General features: G+C 34.4%; 1 protein-coding gene across 3 annotated transcripts in view; it reads left to right on the top strand.

Annotated features, from left to right (window-relative positions):
* The window catches only part of ASCC3 (activating signal cointegrator 1 complex subunit 3), a 256,841-nt gene that overhangs the window by 193,019 nt on the left and 41,818 nt on the right, over positions 1–22,004 (top strand). For all 3 annotated transcript variants that reach the window (XM_042812582.1, XM_042812567.1, XM_042812576.1), the window contains exons 31-34: positions 7,091–7,228; positions 7,330–7,450; positions 10,884–11,016; positions 13,222–13,347. In XM_042812582.1, the coding sequence (XP_042668516.1) occupies positions 7,091–7,228; positions 7,330–7,450; positions 10,884–11,016; positions 13,222–13,347 (518 nt within the window). The remainder of the gene's footprint in view (positions 1–7,090; positions 7,229–7,329; positions 7,451–10,883; positions 11,017–13,221; positions 13,348–22,004) is intronic.

Genomic DNA, 22,004 nt, shown 5'->3' with positions numbered 1-22,004 from the left:
CATGCTTATGTTATGCTTATATGTATGCTTATATGCTTAACATATGCATTATGCTTATGTTAGCTTTCCAGTAGGCAGGTTTTGTGAGGCTACTTTGAATGTTCTGAGCAATGCTATCCGTAATAGCATCTGGGAGAGTCATACTGAGGTAGACACAAATTCTTAGAACCACTGAAAACAGTTCTTCTCTGTTAGCCAGTATGGCATCTTTTCAGTTGTGGTAACAGAGAGATTCAGGATTTGTGAGGGATTGGAATGGGAGAGATAAGCCAATGTTTTGTCTTTGGTGTGTGTTTATCAGCTGGATTATCATCTTAGTTTCCTTCATCTTCTTTGTAGATCCTGTAGTTTACTGAATTTCTCTCTGCTGTGGTAGCCCCAAACAGACTTTCATTTGCATCTCCTATCTATGGAAGCCCATCAAGGCTTCTATTCGTAAAACTCAAGATTACTTCTCTTCCCAGTCTTCTGGGAAAGTAGTAACAGGCAAAGCTGCCTTCTCTGCCACACAGTTCCAAGTATCAAGTTCAGATGATATTTTAATTAGTTATATTTCAAAGGACATGAACTTCTGTGAAGCTTCTGGAATACATATCTGTGTATGTAAATTTATATACAGGAACAAATTTTCATCTATTGCCACCAAAGTAGACAGAAGCATACCTGCATCATGAGGAAATCACAGATCTTCTCTCCCTTAAAGGAATCAGTGGTCTAACAAGTGCAATTGAATTATAGTTGAAAAGGAGTTTTATTCTACTTCCACCTATGAAAAATGCATATTGCCAACAATTCCATTCAGTTTTGGAGAGGATTCTTCCTAGATGTTTTTCCTGGATTTCATGTCTGATGTATAGTTTCTTGCTCCTACCCTTGTTCCCATAGTACTCAACTTGTTGAAAGCTATTGAGAATGTTGAGACAAGTCAGTCTTCATAGGATAAGACAGTACTTGATAAAGCTTGTTGTTTCTAGCACTGGTTGTTTACCCTGTTCTGCTGGACTTGTTAATTCACAAAAACAGATCAATTTAATAGATTCTATTCAAATTATTTTCAGGCTGTATGCATGACTTTCGTTAAAAAAATGTACACTTAAATATCTCATGTCTAGTTTAGTCTGAGCAAGGAAACCTCCAAAAATGTGCTTAGGCGTAGCACATGCAAAAATTCTGTTGTAGCAGTTAGTTCTTCAGGATTTAAGCAGAACTGCTCACAGTTTGCTGGAAGTAGAGTCTGAGTCTTTTGAAGAGATACGAACAGTTACCTATCCTAGAGCCTTAGAGATGCGTTGCCTTTTTTTTCTTTCTTTCTTTCTTTCTTTCTTTTTTTTTTTTTTGTAAAATGCATTGTCCATACACATTCCAAAACCAGCTTTTTATCCCTCTTAAAATGTGTAGTCCAACACAGAGCTTGCTTTTCAGCAGAGTGAAGAAACAGTTGGAGATGCTGCCTTTGCCATTTTTGACTGTTTGCTCTATTTTCAAGGACTCTTCAGTAGACATCACTCTGTAAAGATCTTCCTCAATATTACTTACGAGGCACAGGTGCATCATGACAGCAGTGCGAATAGGCAGTGCATCTCAAAGAGAAGACTGCCCCTCTAAATTGAGTAATTCCTCTCTTCTTTTTATAGTTCATCCATGTCAGTGGGCCAGCAGATGCCAATGAAAAAATAAAACCTTATGTTTACCCTGCTTTTTTGTGTAATCTTGAGATGATTTATAAATCTGCATGAGTTATAAATCTGCAATTACTGGCTAAAATTCAGACTTCAAGCTGTCAGCCAAGATTGTCATGTTCAAGCTTGTGACCCATTACTTAACTTGTTAAAAGGGACAACAGCTCAGATTATCCTTTTAAAACAGAGTGCCACCGGTTTGTGATGGTAAGCTTGTATGTGATATATACTGATCTACATCTGGAGCTGTCTGAAGAGGAACAAGCTCTTCTCTTTCTATCGGTGGTGGTGGTGGTGGTAGATGTTGCAATCTTTGTAGAATTTCTTAGAATTAAGTTTTTAGTTTGTTTATTTTTCTGTAATGTTTTTACTGCTTTTTGTTTTAAATCTAAAACAAAAGTACAAAGTAGTATTTATTGTTTATTGTTTGAGGATGAAATGCAATTCTTAACAGCAAACAAGCAAAGCATTTTCTGGTTTGCTTGGTTGCTTTTAAATAAATTTATTTCCTGGCCAGATATTTGGATTTTTTTCTTCTGATATTTGCACTGCAAGAGAAGAAGTGTACCTACGTTTACAGCTTTAACTTTAACCACAGTGATTTCTGCATTCTGCTCTGTGCATCATTTTACCATCTGCATCTTGTTAATGTTCTTTATGAGACCTCTAGAAATAACCAAAATCCTTTAGCACAAGCATACCTGCTGTAATATTCCATAGCATCCATACCAAGGAATATTCAGCTCCCACTGAACACAAGGGCACTTGACTGAAGGGCGTTCATTGACTCCAAAAGAATGAATCGGGCTCGTACTGATCGCAAGATTTTAGAGATGTGAGTGTATAAACATGTGTGCTGTGTGTGTGTGTGTCTACAGTATGTGAATATTCGCATAGACACATGCCTCAAAGCAAATTAAATTTTACCATAAAGTTGTGTTTTGTAGTGCCGAAAAAAATAAATAAATCAAGAACTGTAGGAAAGACAAAAGATGACTTTTTCTTCTCTAACTTTTAAATCAAATAACCTGTTATCTCCACGTTATTGCTCTGAAGAAGTGCTGTGCTATCAGACAGGAACAGAAGTATCTGGTCTGTATTATGAATAGATATATTGCCATCTTTCTAATGAAGAGTTAGTTTTAAAAGTATAGATTTTAATAATATATTTAAACTATTTAAAGCTTTTCTTTAATATTTCTTGAAAAATCTTATCTGAAGCGTTCTGAGCATTTTGTGGTGTGTGGGAAATTCCTGGAGTATGAGAAGTCAGATTTTAATTTTTTAGGATGACATATTTTTCTTATCTTTAAAGATCAGGAAGGTACCAAGAATGATTTCTAAGTGTTACGCTCATTATAGAAGATCAACTTCCTCCTACAAGATGTTGTTTTTATGACACAAAAGTGTGTCATAAAAAATTAACATTTAGTTATAACAAGGAGATGTTTTTATTTCACTTAACATCTGCAGCAGATGTGAAATATGTAATTATTTTTTTAAAAGACTCCATAACTTTCATGATTCTTTTGTTTGGCACATCTTTCTTCTATTGGGCATTTTAGACAATTGATAAGCATTATTCAGTGGCATATGGTCTGAGTCTGACGTGCTTTGAAAAGAGTACAGAGTACTAATAATGAGGATTCTGTGAAAATGGGAAAACCAGCACAACAGATATGCTTTGAGAAAGTATGGGTTTTTAGCATCTTGAAACAATATATCACACTCAAAGGGACAGAATTGGGCTGCACAATCTGTTAGCTCATTCTTGTCCAATCTGGTCTCCTCCTTTCTTTTGGAGCCAGCATTGTCATCAACTTGCTGAATTATACTCTGACTGGAATGTATTTCAGGCACAGGGTAATGTATCTACTTAAATGGAATCCTATCTTTCTACAAAAGCTTTTTAAGTATAATAAATTTAAAAAATAAAAAAAGTTCTATTAGCTTAAAGTAAATGGTTCAACAGTTTACATATGTGCAAGAACAAAGAAAATGACTACTTACTAGTCTGAGAGAAATCTAGCTTGTTCAGAGATTAGAATATACAAGATCAAAATGAACTATTTTTCTATAATAGATATTTTGCAATACTGTATTTTTGCACTAAATGTTTCTTGGTTTTCAAAGATTTTTCGTAAAAAGGTGAAGTCCTAGTCAACTCGATGCTAGAGGAGAGCACAGAAGGGGTTTTTTTTGTGTGTTCATCAGGAGATTTGTGAAAAAGAGCAGAAGCTTCTCCGTGTGGGCCCAATCCTGCCTGTTTTGGAGCCCAGGGAAAATCCCTCCTTGCAATAGCTTCCCTGAATCAGTGTTACAGGTGTTCTGTGTTGTTGGGTTTTTTTGTGTGTTTGTTTCCTTTATGTCAGTAACATGTACTTTTCCTTATTTTAAAAATTCTGTAGTTCTTTGACCTTGTTTGAGTTGACGTTGCTTTTTTTTTATTTCGAAAAGAGCAAATGAAGTTGTAACACTGTAGAAACATTTGACTTGTTTTATAGTCAAGATGGTGTGTCTGTTTCTGCTTAATGAAACTATTAATTGCACCAGCATTTCTTAATAAAAAAAAATGATAATATTCTTAAAACTAAATTGACATAAGAGGGAGTTATGTTTTTAAATAAACTGTCATGAGAATTTTAAGCCTTGGATTGTGCCTATGGGTAAAATAGATGTGTTTATTACACTGATTTATGTGAAAGTAAGAGGTCAGCTAAAAACGACTAGGATTCCCTGCTGCTAAAATGACAGGATAGTAGTACATGTGCCAGCTCTCCTGCTAAGGGTTTTTTAGTTTTCTTGTGGTAAATTACACTGCTTTGCAGGTATGACTAACAGCACCACAGGCCACTGCTGTAATACAAGTCAGAGGGAAAAAAAGCAACCACCGCTGATTGTAAAAGCAAGAAGAACATCTTTGAATAAATTCCCAACTGTGTGAATTTAGAATGTTATATTCTTGAAGCTATATGACAAAATGGTTTAGCTCAGGTTCTGTCCTGAAAAAAAAAAACTGCATGTGCTGCAGGAGCAGTCTAATTGCTCTAGACGAATCCAAATCAGCTAATTGGATCACTGTATTTTCTGGAGGAAAAGGAATTTTATTCATTATTTTCCCAATATCAAATTCTACTCACGTGAATAATGAAATGAATGTCATTGGAACTGACTTGTTCCCTTACATTAAAGATGTGATTGTCATAAGGTGATGAATCTTGGTGGGGAGAATAAAAATTTAATTTTCAAATCAATTTAATTTTTAAAAGCAATTTAATATATTTTGTCAATTTTTAAACACATAAATTAAGTAAATTATGAATTAATAATGTCTTTTCTGATATTTCCTGGTGCCGTTTTCCACTTTTTGTCTGTCATGCTCATCTCTGAAATGTATACATGAAACTGTGAGCGCTATACTAACACCACTTCATAAGTCTGGGGAGTGTGGGGGGTGGAATTAAGCTTTAAAACATTTGAATATATGGTTACTAATATAGCTGATCAACTACTAGTTACTGCTATAGCTGGTGGTCGTAACTGTAGAGAAAAACAGTACACAGGTTCTCGTTTTCTCCAGTTATTTTTTGTCTTAGAAGGAGAAATCTTAAAGATGGGTCATAATTAATGTTCTCTACACTACAGTCATGGCTACATCCTCACTAGAGAAGTCAAAAGTTTACTGATTTTATCTAGAAAGATAGATTTTATCCTGTAACATATCCTCCTTTCATTCAGTTCTTTTCGTTCTCTTCTGCTTATATACCCTTCTTGTTGTTTCCCTTTCCTAAGCAGACTTATTCCGTCTTTGCTTCTCTGTCTATTGCTTTTTCTTCCAGCTTCCTTTCCTTTCAAAGTTTTATAGTCCTTTTTACTCTCTTCTGTGCATCCTTTTCTCTTACACATGCCAGGATGGAGGATAGTGTAAAGAACATCCATACAGCTGCATTACAAAAGAAAATGATGTTTCAGGGCTTTCATTAATTCAGACTGATTGGACAAAGCCAAGACTTAAATAATATTTTTGTAAATTTTGCGCTGTCACTTCAACACAAGACTTTTTAAACTGCTTTGTAATTTGCTCTTCCCAACATTTTTTTTTTTTTTTAAATGCTCTGTATAGACTCTTACAGTCTCTGGCTTTTTTTTTTTTTTTTTTTTTTTTTTGTAATTTTAAGGGATGCTACTTGTTAATTGGGCTTAGGTACAGAAGCAATTGTATTAATAATAGGGTCTGACAATTATGAAACCTAGAAAACATTCAGAGAAACTTACAGTTCTGAAATTGAGAAGTGCAAGACCTCAAAGTGGAAATTATGCTATAGCACTGCAGTTGCACAGCTTTCAAAACTCAGTGTTTCATGATACTCAGTTAAGGTTAGACATTTTGCTTTTAAAAAGAAGGCTTTAAAGTTTAAAGACTATTTTCCTTAATCCTAGCTATACGTCCTAGGTTAACTATGAAAAATGCTGCCTTTAAGTATGCAATATCACTGTGCCACTGCTGGTGGCACCAGGAAACCACTAATAAGAGATGAAGTTTAAAGGTTCCTGGCTATAACAATATGAAAATCACGTAACATAATAAATGGTCTTCAAAATACAACAATGGAAAGAGTATTGTGGGGTAAAGTCACTAAAGAAGACAAAGTTACAAAGCTTGTATTTATTACTTGTGAGGTGCTTTTTGCAGAAGTAATCTACAAAAATAGCTGAGTTTATTATGGAACTTATTACATGAAAACTTAGGCAATAAATGTAGAGAGTAGTTAAAAGGTTTCCAGATAGTCATAGACCTGAAAGGGCGGGGGGGAAGGAAGGAGGGGGATGAAGCAAAAAAATTCACTTTTTATCTAAACTTTTAAATTTGAAACGAAAACATTTTCTACATGTTGGATTTTGCTACTCTCAAAACATTAACTTGAATTTGCATTTCAGCATGTGAATCAAGAACTCTGTTCATGGATAATAATTGCAGAATTATCAAATTGTAGAAACTTCTATTTTTTCATAGGCACGAGAAAAACAAATTTATTTTTCAGGATTGTTGTGTTATTGGTTGCATGGATTTCCTATATTTTTATACCAGAAATTAGACTAACATTAGACTAACACAGAACAGAATACACAGCATTTGCAGACCATCACAAATTTTTCAGCATTTTGATTTCCTTATCCATTCTGCTTAGTGTATCAATAAAGTCATGTAGCTTTGTGTTTCTCCCACTCTTAATATAGTACTTGATTTTTTAGACTGAAAAAGACTGTTCAAAGAGCAGACCATGTTTTCCTGTGTGTGTAAACAGTTGGGTAAATTATCTTTGCTGTAAAAATAAGATAATAGTAACATTAAAAGTTAAAAATGTCTGAGTGTTCTTTGTTAAAATTTGTAACTATTTGCTCTGTTACAGATGAATGACATTATAGGGACAGTTAGAGATTCAAATTTGAAGCTGACTCTTGCTTTTGGAATAGGCATGCACCATGCCGGTCTGCATGAGAGAGACAGGAAAACTGTGGAAGAATTGTTTGTGAACTGTAAAATCCAGGTATGTTTGTTCTTTGCATGCTGCTGTAATGAGTTTTACATGGATTTTTAAAAGTTGGCTTTTTGTTGCATGTACCTCATTAATCTTTCTTTCTGTTTTAGGTTCTTATTGCCACAAGCACATTAGCTTGGGGTGTAAATTTTCCAGCTCATTTAGTAATTGTTAAAGGAACAGAATACTATGATGGAAAAACAAGGCGCTATGTGGATTATCCCATTACAGGTACTCACATAAATTATGGGAATGCTCATATGCTGAAATGTATTTCAAGTATATGCAAGTGATCTGAATTATTTAGTAATTAACCAGTGAGAATACCTAAATTAGGTAGAGGCTAAAATTTGTGAGGATGGGTTTCTTTGTTTATTGTGAGTTGAAGAGGACTCTTAAGGTTTTATGTGACAAAAAAAAAGTTTCCATTTTGTAAATCTTTTTTCCTTTTCAAGTACTGCTAATGTGTATCATTCAAAATAGGTATCAAGGGACAATACGGAGTTGTATTTAGTTGTCTAGTAATTTGGATAAAAGGAAGTTTTCTCACAAACAATTCTTCATTTTTGAAACATTTTTCTAGAATAGAAACAGATTTTTAACAATGAACTTACCTGTGGTGCAAAAATTGAGTCTGTGTGTATGAGTACATAAAATTTATGTCATTACTTGAGAATATACAGAAACTTTAACTAATATAGTATCTTCAGTAATACGTCAAAAATAATCTACTTAATCAAATGTTTGAAATCCTCATTTGATATAGTCTTCTATTGCTTGCTACCCTCCATTAATTTCCACCTTTTCATAAGCAGCTCTGCAGTGCTTTCAACAAGCTTAGGAAACTGAACACTTGAGGAACTTATTGCAGAGTTCAGACAGGGAGAATATTTGTCTGGATGGTACGAAGCTTGAAGAATGAAGACAAGCTAAATTTATTCCAGGTTTCCTGTTCTGTTTTCTCTTCTCTTTTCATAAGAGAAAGTTTATTATGTGATCCAGCACTGTGCTAGAGATGTATTCACCTAAAGACAACCTAAGTGTTATCTGTAGTGTAAATAGAAATCTTGCATCTTTTTAGCCTCTCATCTTTTTAGCAAGAGAAGCTTACTAATGAAAAAAGTTCAAACTGAAAAGAATACACAGGTTACTTCTCTGAATATCCCGTCATGATGTTAATTTAGTGCTTATTGCTCTTCAGGAAACTTGAAATCTATTTCCAGGCTGACTGTCTTGTTCAAAGTTCTGTTATGACCTGGGATCTTAGCCATACACACTTGCATTTTGTGACATACTGGCTTATGTAAACTGCGTACAAACAGCCTCTGTAGAGAACTGGTATTTCATACTTCCTGACTGGAAGAACAGTGGCAACTACTGGATGGGGAAAAGTGCTGAGGAAAGAAACCAACGCATATTTTAGACTTCACACTGAATCTGTGGGACTGTAATATAAAGTAATAGGTAAAATAATGTTTTCAGAAGAAATTGGAAACTCAGTAAACACTGAAGCCTTACTGTGCTGTTTTAGAAATATTTTGTACAAGTACTCACAAAGGCATTAGGAAAGGTTTGTGCTTTCATTGTTTATTACCTTTTTGATTTGAGATTACTTGCGTAGTGGGGTTGTTCAGGTCTTGAGTTTTATATAAGACTTCCTGGGAATTCTAATAGAAGTTAACATCCACAATTTAGATTTTGTTGTCTGTACTGCAACAGAAAGTGTAGGTTCCTTATTTTATAAAAAATGTGCTGTGGTTTAGAGCACTTTTAACTTTCTAGAGACTATTCATATGTTTGGAAATCCTATGAATTGGTAATACTGTTTTTCAGCAGTACTTAAATGAAAATTTAAAGTTTCTTTTGGAAATATTTCCAAATGTTCACAATACTGTCTTTAGTGCTGCCCTCAAATAAGCCTTCACTGTTCCATCATTAACTTGACTTCTCCCTGCTGAACTTGCCTTTTTGTATTAGGGATGTTTTGACTACAAGGAAGCAGCAGAGTGCAGAATGAATCATTCTGGAGTACTCAGTAATTTCAAAATAAGTAAAAGCTCTTCTTTCAGTGAAGTCAGAGGTTTTGGGGAGGACCTGCTTTTAGTTACCAGACACTTACTCAGCCAGTTGGATAGTATTTGACATTTTGGGAGTTTAGTTCAGTGGTTAAAAGAGCCAAGTAGCATAGAGTCAGTAGAAAAAAATATAGATTTGGAATAATTATGTGTATATATATTATGTGTATATATGGCAAAAGTCATATCCTGATTCTTTTTCCTTTTTTTTTTTTTTTTTTTTTTTTTTTTTGGTAAATCCATTTTCTGTGTGGTATTATGCAGAATTTAAATCACCATATTAGAATAACAAGAAGTTTCATCTTCCCCTTTACACACACCTATTCAGAAATATAATTTTCAAACTAGTTCCATTTTATATTTTGTGCTGCTTCTAGATTTACAAAACAAATGAACTGATTTTAAAAAATTAGTGTCCAATGTAATTTTTGTGTATAACAAGTCAAAGTGTTACTGAAAACTTCTGTTTATCAACATTAGCTATTTCTCCTCATTGTCCATTCCTATGCCATGCTCTATACTTTCTGGCTTGTCCTTTTTCAACCAAATACGCAGATGAGCACTTGGCCAAAAAGTTTACTTTGCTTCTGAGGCCAAATAAATTCTTTTTTAAAATGCCAGGTTCTTCAAATTACATATCCTACAGGTAGGATTCTCTCCCAGAGAATGCACAAAACGTAAGTTTTAACATAATGATTTAAAATTTACTTTTGATCTAATTCCCATTGTTTCTTCCAACTTAAATGCTGAAGGCACCAGGAAGGGATCAGAGCTCTTCTGAAAGGAACAAAGAAAAACCTATGCTGATGCATTTCTCAGATTGTGAAAGGAAACCAATACATAATAAGCATACCTACACTGGTGGGCAGTTAGCAAGTTGATTGTGTTTTGTTCAAACTAGTATTTTCTGTGTTTCTAGAAATTACTAACTAACTAGTATTTGCAGGTAAGGTGGCATAGGTAAGCTTTACCCTTACCTGCTTTTAAATTTGTATATTGTGATCCAGGGACAACTTATGATGTGAAACCCCCTCTACTCCAATGCTTTTAACAAATATAACTTGTCCTGAATTTTGGGTAGCAGATATCATATCTTTCAACAATTAGAATTTCCCTTTACCATTTTTTTCCTCTAAAACATTAAAAACCAAGAAAATTATATACAGCAGAAAGGCTTGTACTAGGAGCATCTTTTATAGTGAAGGCAAGTACTAGAAATTTAGGAAATTATATGCAGTTGCCATTGTAGGCTTCACGAGTTCTTTTGTCATTTATTTTGTGATATCAGATGAGGGAATATGTGAAATGGAGGGAGAAAATGGAGGAATTTATATTAGATGTAGGCCTCGGTACTACAGCAGTGGGTGGTCTTCAAGTATGCGAGAAGATAGTGCCAGAAAGAAGTCCATCATAAATGTACATGAACTGGAAAAAAAAATTAGCTATGTCAAAACCAATAGAGCATATAAAGCCAAAGAAATAATTAAAAAAAAAAAAATCCTTTACTACACATTATATAGAAATAAATACTTTTATTTCTACATTTTATTTAAATACATTTGTTTTATACATTGCTGTTTCTTTGGCAGATGTACTTCAGATGATGGGACGTGCAGGCAGACCACAATTTGATGACCAAGGCAAAGCTGTAATTCTAGTTCATGATATCAAGAAAGACTTCTACAAAAAATTCCTGTATGAGCCTTTCCCAGTGGAATCCAGGTGAAGTGCAAGCAATCTGAAAAGCTAATCAAACTGTCAGCAGTAATACACGAGAGATACAGAAAAATAAAACATTCTTCTCCTGAGTATCTTCTAAATATCAGAGTCCTAGAGTAAAATCATTTAAATAAAAAAAAAAAAAAAAGTTATCTATCCTTCTATCCTTTATTCCATGAGACTTGAAGCACTGTTGTACTCTTTAGTTCATTTATAGACAATATTACAGGTGCTTCTCTGCCTCTGGTTGTTGTCTCAAACAATGAACTGTTCTTCAAGGCTAGTGTGCAGGACAACTATTTGTAATCCTCACAACTCTCTCTGAAGTTCTATTACAAATTCCTAATGTGGGGGGAAAAAAAAAAAAAAAAAAAGGTGGCTTTCTAGTACTTTTCACCTAGAAAATGTGTACCATTATAGAAATTACACTAAACTTCAACACCTTTCACTTCGCCTATACATGCATGTTTTGTGGAGGAATTCTTAGACTTGTAATTAAGCATGAGCACCAATGAAAACTTTTCTCAGCAATGAGGAATTTGCAGTATTGTTCTCCTGTGGAAGCTTAGTTGCTCAATATGAACACTAATTGGATGTCCGTCTGATCAGGAAATTTTCAGGAGCTTGAGAGTGCTATCCACCTGTGAAATGTAGTTAAAATGGATAGGTGCATTTGGAGGTTAATTCTAATTTTAATTAAATTTTAATTTAATTTTAATTAAAAAAAAAATGATAAAGATGTAATTTCACTTAGCACAAAAGGCTAGGAATTGAACTTCTTCAAAATAATAGCTAGTTAGAAGAGCAGCGTGATTAAAAAGTTTGTGGTATATCCAGACTACGTGGCACTAGAATAAACCAGGAAATCTACTCATAAGAAGGTAAGCAATGTTTGTAGATAACAGAATCATATCTTCAGTGTAACAGTCGCATGTTGTTCCTCTTTGGAATACTGTAATTATTCCATACTTCTCATAGGTCATTTTGTGTTTATATATTTATTAATATCAGCGGTTTGATATATTATATCCTTCACTATATACAAACAATACTTGAAGAACTTTCAGATGAAAGTTCACATGTTAATGGTAATCTCATTAAGTTTTGTGTAGGTTGTGATCTGATTGACTCAGAGGGTTGCCCTGCTTTTTTATGATCATCAAAGATCCTTGAAGAGCTTCATAGCTTCAAAAGATGAACTCTGGAGGGGTTTTTTTGAAGTATTTTAGTTTTGGAATGCTTTCTCATCTTATTCTACCAGAGAGCAGATTTATCAGCTCTGTGTAGTACTTCCAATGTTTAAAATTAAATTTCAGATTTTTTTAATTACAGATTTTTTTCTGTAAGAGATTATCTATGCATTAATTGCAAGACTTGAGTACACAACTTGTATGACAGGCCTTGTGCTCTTACTGGTCACGGGTTCGAAACACAGCACTCATTCCTAATTATTGTTTACTTTTGGCAATAGGAAAAGAACAGTAAGAAAAGTAAAAGGATTATAATAGAGGAAAAATCAGGCTAATCTTTAAAGATATTTACCATTCTCTGACTGAACTGCAGCCAGGCATGATCTCATTAGATACCAAAGTGAAGATCTTTGTTCCATTTAAGGAAACTAAAATAGTATTTTACTCTGTAAGAATCATTTTAAACTGTATTTGCTCTTCTGTGTTTGAGTTTAGACCCCTCTGGGTAAAACCAGGTTTGTTTGCTTGTTTTCTCCCTACATTCAGTGAAGATGAGGAAAAATCTGGAATACCAATTTTGATGTAATTTTAATAGCCTCTTAAGTGTCTGCCAGGTATTAGATAAGCTATTGCCACTGTTTCATTTCCTGTTTGTCTTTCTGTATGATTTTCTGTTGGATTAAACCAACACGGTCATATGGTCAACATACAGCATTCAGAAGTTATCACTGAGTAGCTCCATCTGAATGCATTCCATGAATTACTTAAACATGTGCATTCTTGGTCCAATCAAAAAATAATTTGAGCCTCATACCAATATCATGTAAAGAAGATGACTGACCTTGCAATTACATCCCATCTTCCATTCTTCTCTTCCTCTCTTTCACTGGAAAATAAATATATAATATTTTCAGATTTAAAGTAATAAACCTTTTAATGCACAAGTCTACAAACTATATTTACAACCTGTCTCTGTGATTGTAAAGTTAGCAAAATCCTCTTGTTTCCTGTTACTCAGCTTGTTAGATGTGCTGGCTGACCACTTGAATGCTGAAATTGCTGCTGGAACTATTACTTCTAAGCAGGATGCAATGGATTATATCACTTGGACTTATTTCTTCCGACGACTTATAATGAACCCGACGTGAGTATAAAGTACAAATACAATTTAATCTAAAGGTAGCTTTAGGGTAGAGTTGATCCAAAGGTGATCCTGCTGCTGTTGGAGCCTGGAATAGTTAGCGGCCTCTACTGTAGGAGCATTACTGGCCCACACATGGAATGAAACTTCTGTGCACTTTTTTTTCCTCTAAATATAAATGCATTTTTGGCAGATAACTTATGTTACATTTTAGTAACAACTATAAAATAACATTATTGAGAGGGCTATATCAGCATCCCTAAAATAAAACTGCAGGTTATCACATTCTTTTAGAAATTATATTTATAGTGTGTTACTTTTTAACATTGATATGTTATGCCCAGTTTTCTATAGAAAATCTACAATGATTGAGTTTTGCTAATAAATGAGAGAATAGCTATCAGCTGTTTGTCTGTGATAAAGTTTACTTTCATTAGGGGTTCCTGGCGAAACCATGTGTGCAATATTTTCTGTGATTGATATCATCCAGCCTAGTTCCAGCTGGTATGCAGATCATTCTGAGCTATTCCAGCAGCTAGCCTGCCTTTGCCACAATATTGTTTTGGGTAAATGGTATGTTATGTATCATGTGATCATTCAGCCACCAAAATAATGTGTCAAATAAAGAATTAGGCACTTCCTGATCAATTACAGAATATTGTATTTCTGAAATCATGCTACTGCTATAATGTTTACGTGAATTTTCAGTTTTTTACAGGCAACTGATGCTGGAACTTGCAGGTGATAAAAGCCAGAACAATAACTTCCTTTAATTCTTTTTTCAGTCTCCATTAGTTTTGAATTCTACATCTAGCTTCATTCTAAGAATCTTCCACAGAACAGAATTTCCATCTAATCTTCTTGGGAAATAAAAAATGCAGTGTTAGAACTAACAAAATGAATAAATGTATGAGAAAGATGTTTCTGTCTGAGAGAGACAAACAGCTAAATTCTCTTTTATCTAGGTTAGATGAAGGTAAAGCTGTGATCCAAACCACAACTGATGTAGGAAACTGCATATTCTTTTTTAGTATAAAGAATAAGTGATGTTATTTTACAATGTCTTACTATTGCATTGCTCTACAAAATTGTTGATTTATTTTCAGCAAGCTTTAATTATGTGATGTCTCTGATAGGTAGTAGTTTAAGACAAAATATATGGCTCATAGGTAAATGTAGTATGATCTTATAGGCTAGCTCTCCGTAGTGTAAAAGAAAGTTCCCACAGCAATGGATTTGATGTGTTCACTAATGGCCATTTTTTCCCAGCAGATTCTTTAATATGTAGTGGTGTGGGAAGTAAAATGTGAAGTTATCACAGTATCAATTTTTAAATGCAAGTTGTGCTGTTCAGAGGGTGTTCTATGGAAAGTGGGAAAATCTAACCCATTATTTCATAGTGATAAGCAAGGTCATTGTACTGGAAGGCAATATGATCAGATCTTGACTAGTTGTGTCCATAATGGCAGGATAGGAATGCAAAGTGAATTTTCTAATGAATTTTATTGGAATACCATACAACCAGGTTGGAACAGTTCACAAGTTCTTTTGCTTTCCCCAGCGTCTCATCCACACAGAAGTACTCAGCATTCCTTTTGTACTCAGTCATGCAGAGACAAAAATGAAGGACATTATTGACTCTGCCAGAGAGGTCATTTCTAGATACCAAGCACAAATGCAATGGATGTACACACTTTTCCTTTCTTTGATGTGTTAATAATTACTACAAAGTTTCATCCAAATTTACTAAACTTGCCAGTTAGTAGCATTCCTGGACCTACATGCTATACGTAGTATTTTAATTGAATCAGTGTTTGAATGAGATACATCAAAAGAAAACTGAAGAGTTTTATGAAGTCACTGCTGGTTAAGATAACTTATAGCAATAATTGCAGTGCAGTAATGGTGTTTACTGTGCCATAAATGAATATATGAAATACTTGATAATATCAGACAAGAACCATTTATGATCCTTAATAGTTCAGAGCTTTAGGAGCATATTTTTTCACAATGACGACATTTTGTTTTGGGTACTTACACAGTAGCTCCTCGGAATGTTGACATTCTCTCCATCGTGAAACAAGTTATTTTCCAGCCAGCAGGTGACTGACTGTACCTTAGTGGTAAATAAGTAATTCCCATATGCATGATTGGTAAAGTGCCTTGGGATTCTTTGGCATGAAAGGCATTGCATGTGATGCTGTAAATCTCCGAAATAATGGTCTTAGGTAATATGCAAAAGATTTATAATCTTATTTACTGCCAGTTTAAGCTACGTGTATATTAAAGCTGCATAAACAAATCTAGGATCATTCTGTTCCAAACCAGTACCATCAAGTGCCTTACTTACAATTTAAGTAATTTGAATTATATTATTTAAATAATATTAATCTACTTTTACAGTAAGATAAACATCAAAGTATCCTTTTGCTCTAAGCTGCCAGTTTCTTCTAAAGATGTAAATAATTAACATGTTTTTTGTGGCACATGAGATACTTTGTTAGTCTTAACAAAGTAATAACGGCTTTATAAATAGTGTTGTTAAAAAAATCTTTGCATGTTCCAATACTTTTTTTTTCATCAGACTGGTTTAGTTTTCCTATCTGATGAATCTCCGTATCCTGCAATCTGTGAAATGTATAGTTAAGAGGAGTGGTTAAGCTACTGATTTGGGACAGTGGAGTAGCTGAGTGCTAGTTTCAGTCAGTGGCATGCTGAATACCCATGTATGTGCTCATGCTCAAAAGATGATGTGCAAAAAAGAAGAGAAGTCCAAATAATACTTAGCAAAGTATATCAATTTCGGTATACGAAGGGCTTTTTTTTTTCACTTCCCCAAAGCAGTGTAGAGACTTTTGAATTTGCAGTTTAAGTCTGAGTTTCCGTAGTATTTCAGTCAAGAACTATAATGTGTTCTTCTCTCCACATGCAACTTTAACCTTTATGTTCTCTACTTAGTCAAGATCATGTTTGAAGATTGATCAACTAAGTGCCTTGTTCTTTGAAAGGGTGTATTTTGAGAGACTCATCTGTCGTAACTAGCAGACTGAAGACTTAGATATATCTTCTTTCCTTGACTGGAATTTCTTGACTGTTTCATTCTTTTACCCTTATAAAAGATTATAATCTGCAACGTTCTACAAAAGAAAAATTGCAATAGGAAAAACGTTTTCTGTAAATCAGGTTATATTTTCCAGATACATACGCAGTAAAAGGGAAATAGAAATTTACAACATATGTTAAGCTAGGCAGAATCAGCTTTCATCTGGAATGTTAATTTTTAGATGTTCTGAGAACATACGTCATACCACTCTTAGAATGTGTGGGTTTTTATGTATTTTTATATGTGTGTGTATGTATACATAAGTACTTGCAAAATTAATTTTCTGTGTAAATTCCTTCTGACAACAATATTTCTGACAGTTAATTCTGGCAGTTATTATTAATGTTTTTCACTTTGTCATAGTCCTTTATTATTTATGCAGAGGAATGTAGCATGAACCATAATTAAAAGAAATTATCTCAGACCGATGCTTTTATCACTAATCATACATGTATATTTTACTTTAAATTTTCTTTCCTCACTATAATTAGCTGAGCTTTTCCAGTACACATTGCTCCAAAATTAATGCCTCCTATTTATTTCAGTGAAAACTATAATAGATACAAAGAGCATAACACTATTTGAAATAGCAAATTCTCAGCTACAGAACTCTATTTTATAACATTAGCTATACATTTTCACCAGCAGTGAACAAGAGCCTGTATGCCGCACTCATAAAAATCTGCACCAGCAGAGCTGACCTGTTCACATCTGTTATGATGGTGTTGTTGCTAGGAAAATATGCAATCAATTTTTCATTGGCTCAGAGAGAGGAAATCAGAAGGCACCAAATCCAGACTCTACAGTGGATGTGATAGAAAAGTCCAGCCAGGACTGGCAATGCATTCCTTGGTCTTTAAACTGATGAGAGGCCTGGCATTGTTGTGTTACAAGAGAAAGGTTGTCTTCTCTGGCCTGGCTCTGGAAGTTCAATCCTTTAGCTTAGTCAGCATTGTGATTTAGCGATCAGAGTTGATGGGTTGTCTGGGTTCCATGAAATCCAGAAGGAACACCTCATTCCTACCCAAAAAGACGGTGCACATTGTTTTACCTGATGAGGCTGCATCTTGAACTTTTTCTTTGTTGGGGTGTTCACATATCACCACTCTATGGACTGCTGTTTTGACACTCACTAGTACTAGTGGCACCATATCTCATCTTTTCATCATAATGATGGAAAGTGTCCATCCAAGAAACAGTCACCTTCAGCCTTGTATTGCTTCAATAGGTCCTGACAAACTTGCATACTATGTTCTTTCTGCTTCTGTGTATTTTTGGGAACGACCTGACCCAAACTTTGCAATATTTCAATGTTGGCACTATCATTTCTAATACTCTGAAGCCAATATTCAGCTCTGTATGCAGTTCCCTTGCCCATAATCTGGTGATTCGTGTAGATGAGCTGATTCAGACACTCTGTGGTATGACAGTTGCACATGACCTCTTAGTACATGGCGTGTCTTTCACATTGCTGATGCCACTGCTGAAATACAGTATCTACCACCTCACTGTGCAGACGTCTACTGTTTGGTCTCCGTAAACATTCCACAACTGTCAATGAATGTTGATGGATGCAATTTTTTCAACAGAGTGGGACTCAATGCCATGCCTTTGCTTCCTGTGCTGCTGCCATCAGTTGCACTGCAACAAAATGTAATGGAGTTTTGGTGGGAAGGTTCAACTCCTACTGCCATACTACCATCATCTGCCGCTGATTTCATGGGCCAGCATAATGAAATAGGAGGCACTAATTTCAGAGCAATCCTTGTAATATGAATGAAACAGCAGCATAAAAATGATGATTAACATTGTTCCATAATAGTTTCTGGTATAAAAGTGAAATCATATTCATCCACTCAGAGTAGAATGATTTGTACAGGATACAGTGACAAAAGCACAGACTTGTAGGACTTGTTTGGAATTATATCAGAAGCTGGATTACTGAAGAAAGTTAAATTAACTAAGATGAAAAGAAAAAATGAAAAGAAAAATATTTGCTAAAGCAAATATATGAATGCAATAAATTAATGTGTACAAGTAAAATACAGATGGAGATTACCAGCTGTGGTATTTCTGCATGCTCTGGTGCATTTTAGCAAGCCAGTCTCAGACAGCAGACAGTCAGTGATGCCTTAATAGCAAAATGGGTTGGTACATTGCCACATGGCTCCACCTATGAAAGTCTGTCAGTCATCTACTCAGACATCTACTCAGTACCATTTGCATGGTGCCATTTTAGATGTTGCAGCCACCAAAGGCCACAAGCTAATGAGATTAAACACAACTGGAAAGTTCAGAAAAGATTTTTATGAAAGCAACTATCTGTTTCTCCCATGCTTTTTCATAACAAAGTTCATCTTTCAGGACTGTAGCATCAGAAAGCACACATTCTGGAAGTCATGTGAATGCAGTCTTTAATGCTTTTGTTTCCCATGGCCTTCCAACTAGCAAGTTTCTTTTTTTTTAAATATTTTTGGCTGACTCTGCCACTGATTTTCATTATGTGTGTCCCTATTACTAGCGTATAATCTGAACATAAAAAACATGGCGCTGTAACAAATGGCTTCACAGCACTGACAGTTATAGCAGGATCATTTCAAGGCTGATGAAAAATTTCCCAGAGAGATCTCAGGTCAGGTTTACATAAGCTAAACAGGAAATGATTGCCATCATTCACATTAAGTCCTAAATGTTTTTTGTAACTTCATCTATATTTTATGTTCCTGCATGTTTCTATCTTTTTCAGCTGATGAAATTCCACACTTCCTTAGATTAGAGAAATAAGTTTATGTTTCATTGTTTGTTGTTCTTACAAATCTTTAAAAGGTTTGGAAATGTTAAATGTATTATTTTATAGAAGTTTTTGATCACTTATATTTTACATACTTTGTAAATTCTTATGATACCTAGGGGTTTGTTATTGCTTTTTCCCAATGGACTACTAATGGAAGTTAGCCTGTCTAGCCCATGTGCTAGATGTTGTTAGGATAAAACTGCCTTTGACTTTCACACCTCTCAGGGGACGAGTAATTGTTGTGTTCAAACAGCCTGTAATTGTGATCCCGCTGGCTTTCTCAGTACGCTTCTGGCTATTAGAATCATTAAACAACTCAGCACCTGTTAACAGCATTGTAAATATTCAACCCTGCTTGTGTGCAGGTTGAGTCCAATATAGGAGAAGGCTTACAGAGCCCAGCCTCATAAATTAGAGCTTCTGACAAGTCAATTATTGTGAAACTGGGCTTCACTGTGAAATAAATGAAATGGTGTGCTGATAAAAAGGTAGGCTGTCTGTTTATAGCAAAGGGAAAATAATGACTAGATGATTCAATGCAGTGAGCATGAAACTGCATTGTTTTTATTCTTTATCTGTAATTAAATAGTTAGGTAATATAGCTTCCTAGAGGAACTTACATACAAAGCAGTATTTCTGTTTGGAGAATACCAACGTGCAAAATTCTACTTGCTTTTATTCCAGCACATTCAAAATACCATCTAATCACAATTATGATACACAATATCTCTGCTTTTGCCAATGATTTTAGCATAGTTTTTCTAGATAAATGGCTCTGCTTTGTATTAAGGGAAATTGTGCTGTATGACCAAGAAGCTTCTGTGGATGCACTCAAAATTATATATAGTTGTAGATAGTTATAGATAGTAGTTAAAACACACCGATTCCACTTCACTCAAGATTACAAATAATTTAAGATTTTTCTTCACATTGTTTTGTTTGCACTAGGCAGCTAGATATTTACATCTGACAATAATTTATCAAAAATCAGCAAATTTTACATTAATACAGTTTTAAAAGGCTTTATAATGCATTCTATCAGTAAGTCTTCAAAATGCAGTATTGAAAATTAGACTACAGGATAAAATCTCCTTGAATTAGTGTCTGAAATTACAATTGTAACAAATCATTTCATTATATTGCCCAAAACTCTTCCCTAATTTTATCAGTATTCATAATCAGTATTGTGATACTGCAAACAATACAGTGAAAGTCTAAAATATCGTGACAACGAAGTGCCTTAATTAGTCATTTAAGTAGTGCTAGATTCAATTTGGAGAAAAATACTAATGAATTTTTAGTGTTTTACACCTATAAAACAGAAAATCTTTCCACACTCACAAGCAGTGTATGAAGTTAATTTGTTTGGATTGCTTTCAGAAGGTAAACAAAATGATACAGAGTGACTTCTTTTAATAAACAGAGTTTATTATGGCTTTTTTGCTAAAATGTAGGGGGGAGAAAAGCTGCAAGTGACCTTTTTATGTCATTGTTATTTTACTTCAGAAAATGTTGTGACTTTCAAGAAAATTAAGTTGCTGAAATTAATTACTTTTGCTGCAAATAAGTTTTCTTTGCATGAGGTCAAGAAATGTGTGGTTGTTTATCATATAAAACTTTTTAGTCAATGTAGTCACTTGTTTTGTTTTGAACAGCAACTGTGATGTAAATATTTAAGATCATCTTACCATGAACTGACATAAAGTACCACAAAGCTGAATACTCCACTGTCAAGTAGATATTTTGCTGTCTAGTATTTCTGACTGTCTCTGCAGAACAGATTTTTAATAATTTTTTCATTGTAGTAGTGTTTTACTCCAACTTCATTCAATGAAAAGTGAACATTCAGTGAATTAACCCCATAATTGAAAATTAACAAGAAAGGAAGAAAAGAAACACAAATAACTCTATTGCTATTTAGCACGCAGCTTTTTTTCAGTTATGTTACTGCTATTCCAAAATTAGATAAAGGAAAGTTAAAATCTGTTAAGAAATGCTATTGTTTGTCAGGTTATATTGAAAACCAGTCATGGAAGGGTGCTTCTGCTATTTAAATCATAATTCACTCTTATGAAATTTGCTAAAAGCAGCATTACAGTAAAGGGAATAGAGCTTTAATCAAGGAATGGGATTCTTCTGCCCCAAATACAGCATCAACCACTGAATTGATAATCTAAACTCCCTTTTTGAGCCAGTGATCACATTCCACCTCATCCTAAAGCAGAAATCTGAAATACCTCAGACGAATAGCATTCTCTAAGTGCATGCTTCTCTCTACTGGCAGTAAGGAGAGTTAAAAAGACTAACTCAGGTGTAAATATAACTATGTGAAATCAACTGAAATGAATCTCAACACGCTGTTATACAGCCCGTTGTACACCTGCACAAAATAACACTGAAAGAAGCTAATCTTCATTACAGCGTGTGGCATTGTTTCCAGTGGAGGTGCTAAGTGCACAGTGGAAACAGTAGGAAACAGTAAAGCAGCCAGTAGGAACAAAGGAGCATCTTTCACCATTGCAACAGTGTCAGTAGTCTGTATGACAGTTGCAGTAACTTCCAGAATTAAATGAGCAGGGACAAGCTTTCTACTGTGCTTTTTAATAATCCAATAGCTCATCGATATATATTTTTTTAATTTCTTCTTTGAAATTGCACAATGTACTTACATTTCTTAAATTCAGTATTTTGAAACTTTCTGAGCATGCTAGGTTTTAGTTTGAGTTTAAAAGTTGCTTTCTGAATTTCTGCCTTTGTTGGAGC

The sequence above is a fragment of the Centrocercus urophasianus genome, unplaced genomic scaffold (assembly GCF_019232065.1).
Source record: "Centrocercus urophasianus isolate 14NV4802_14NV808 unplaced genomic scaffold, USGS_Curo_1.0 seq_10, whole genome shotgun sequence".
Taxonomy (NCBI): domain Eukaryota; kingdom Metazoa; phylum Chordata; class Aves; order Galliformes; family Phasianidae; genus Centrocercus; species Centrocercus urophasianus.
Note: the sequence above shows the minus strand (reverse complement) of the source record. Positions and strands in the feature narration are given on the sequence as shown.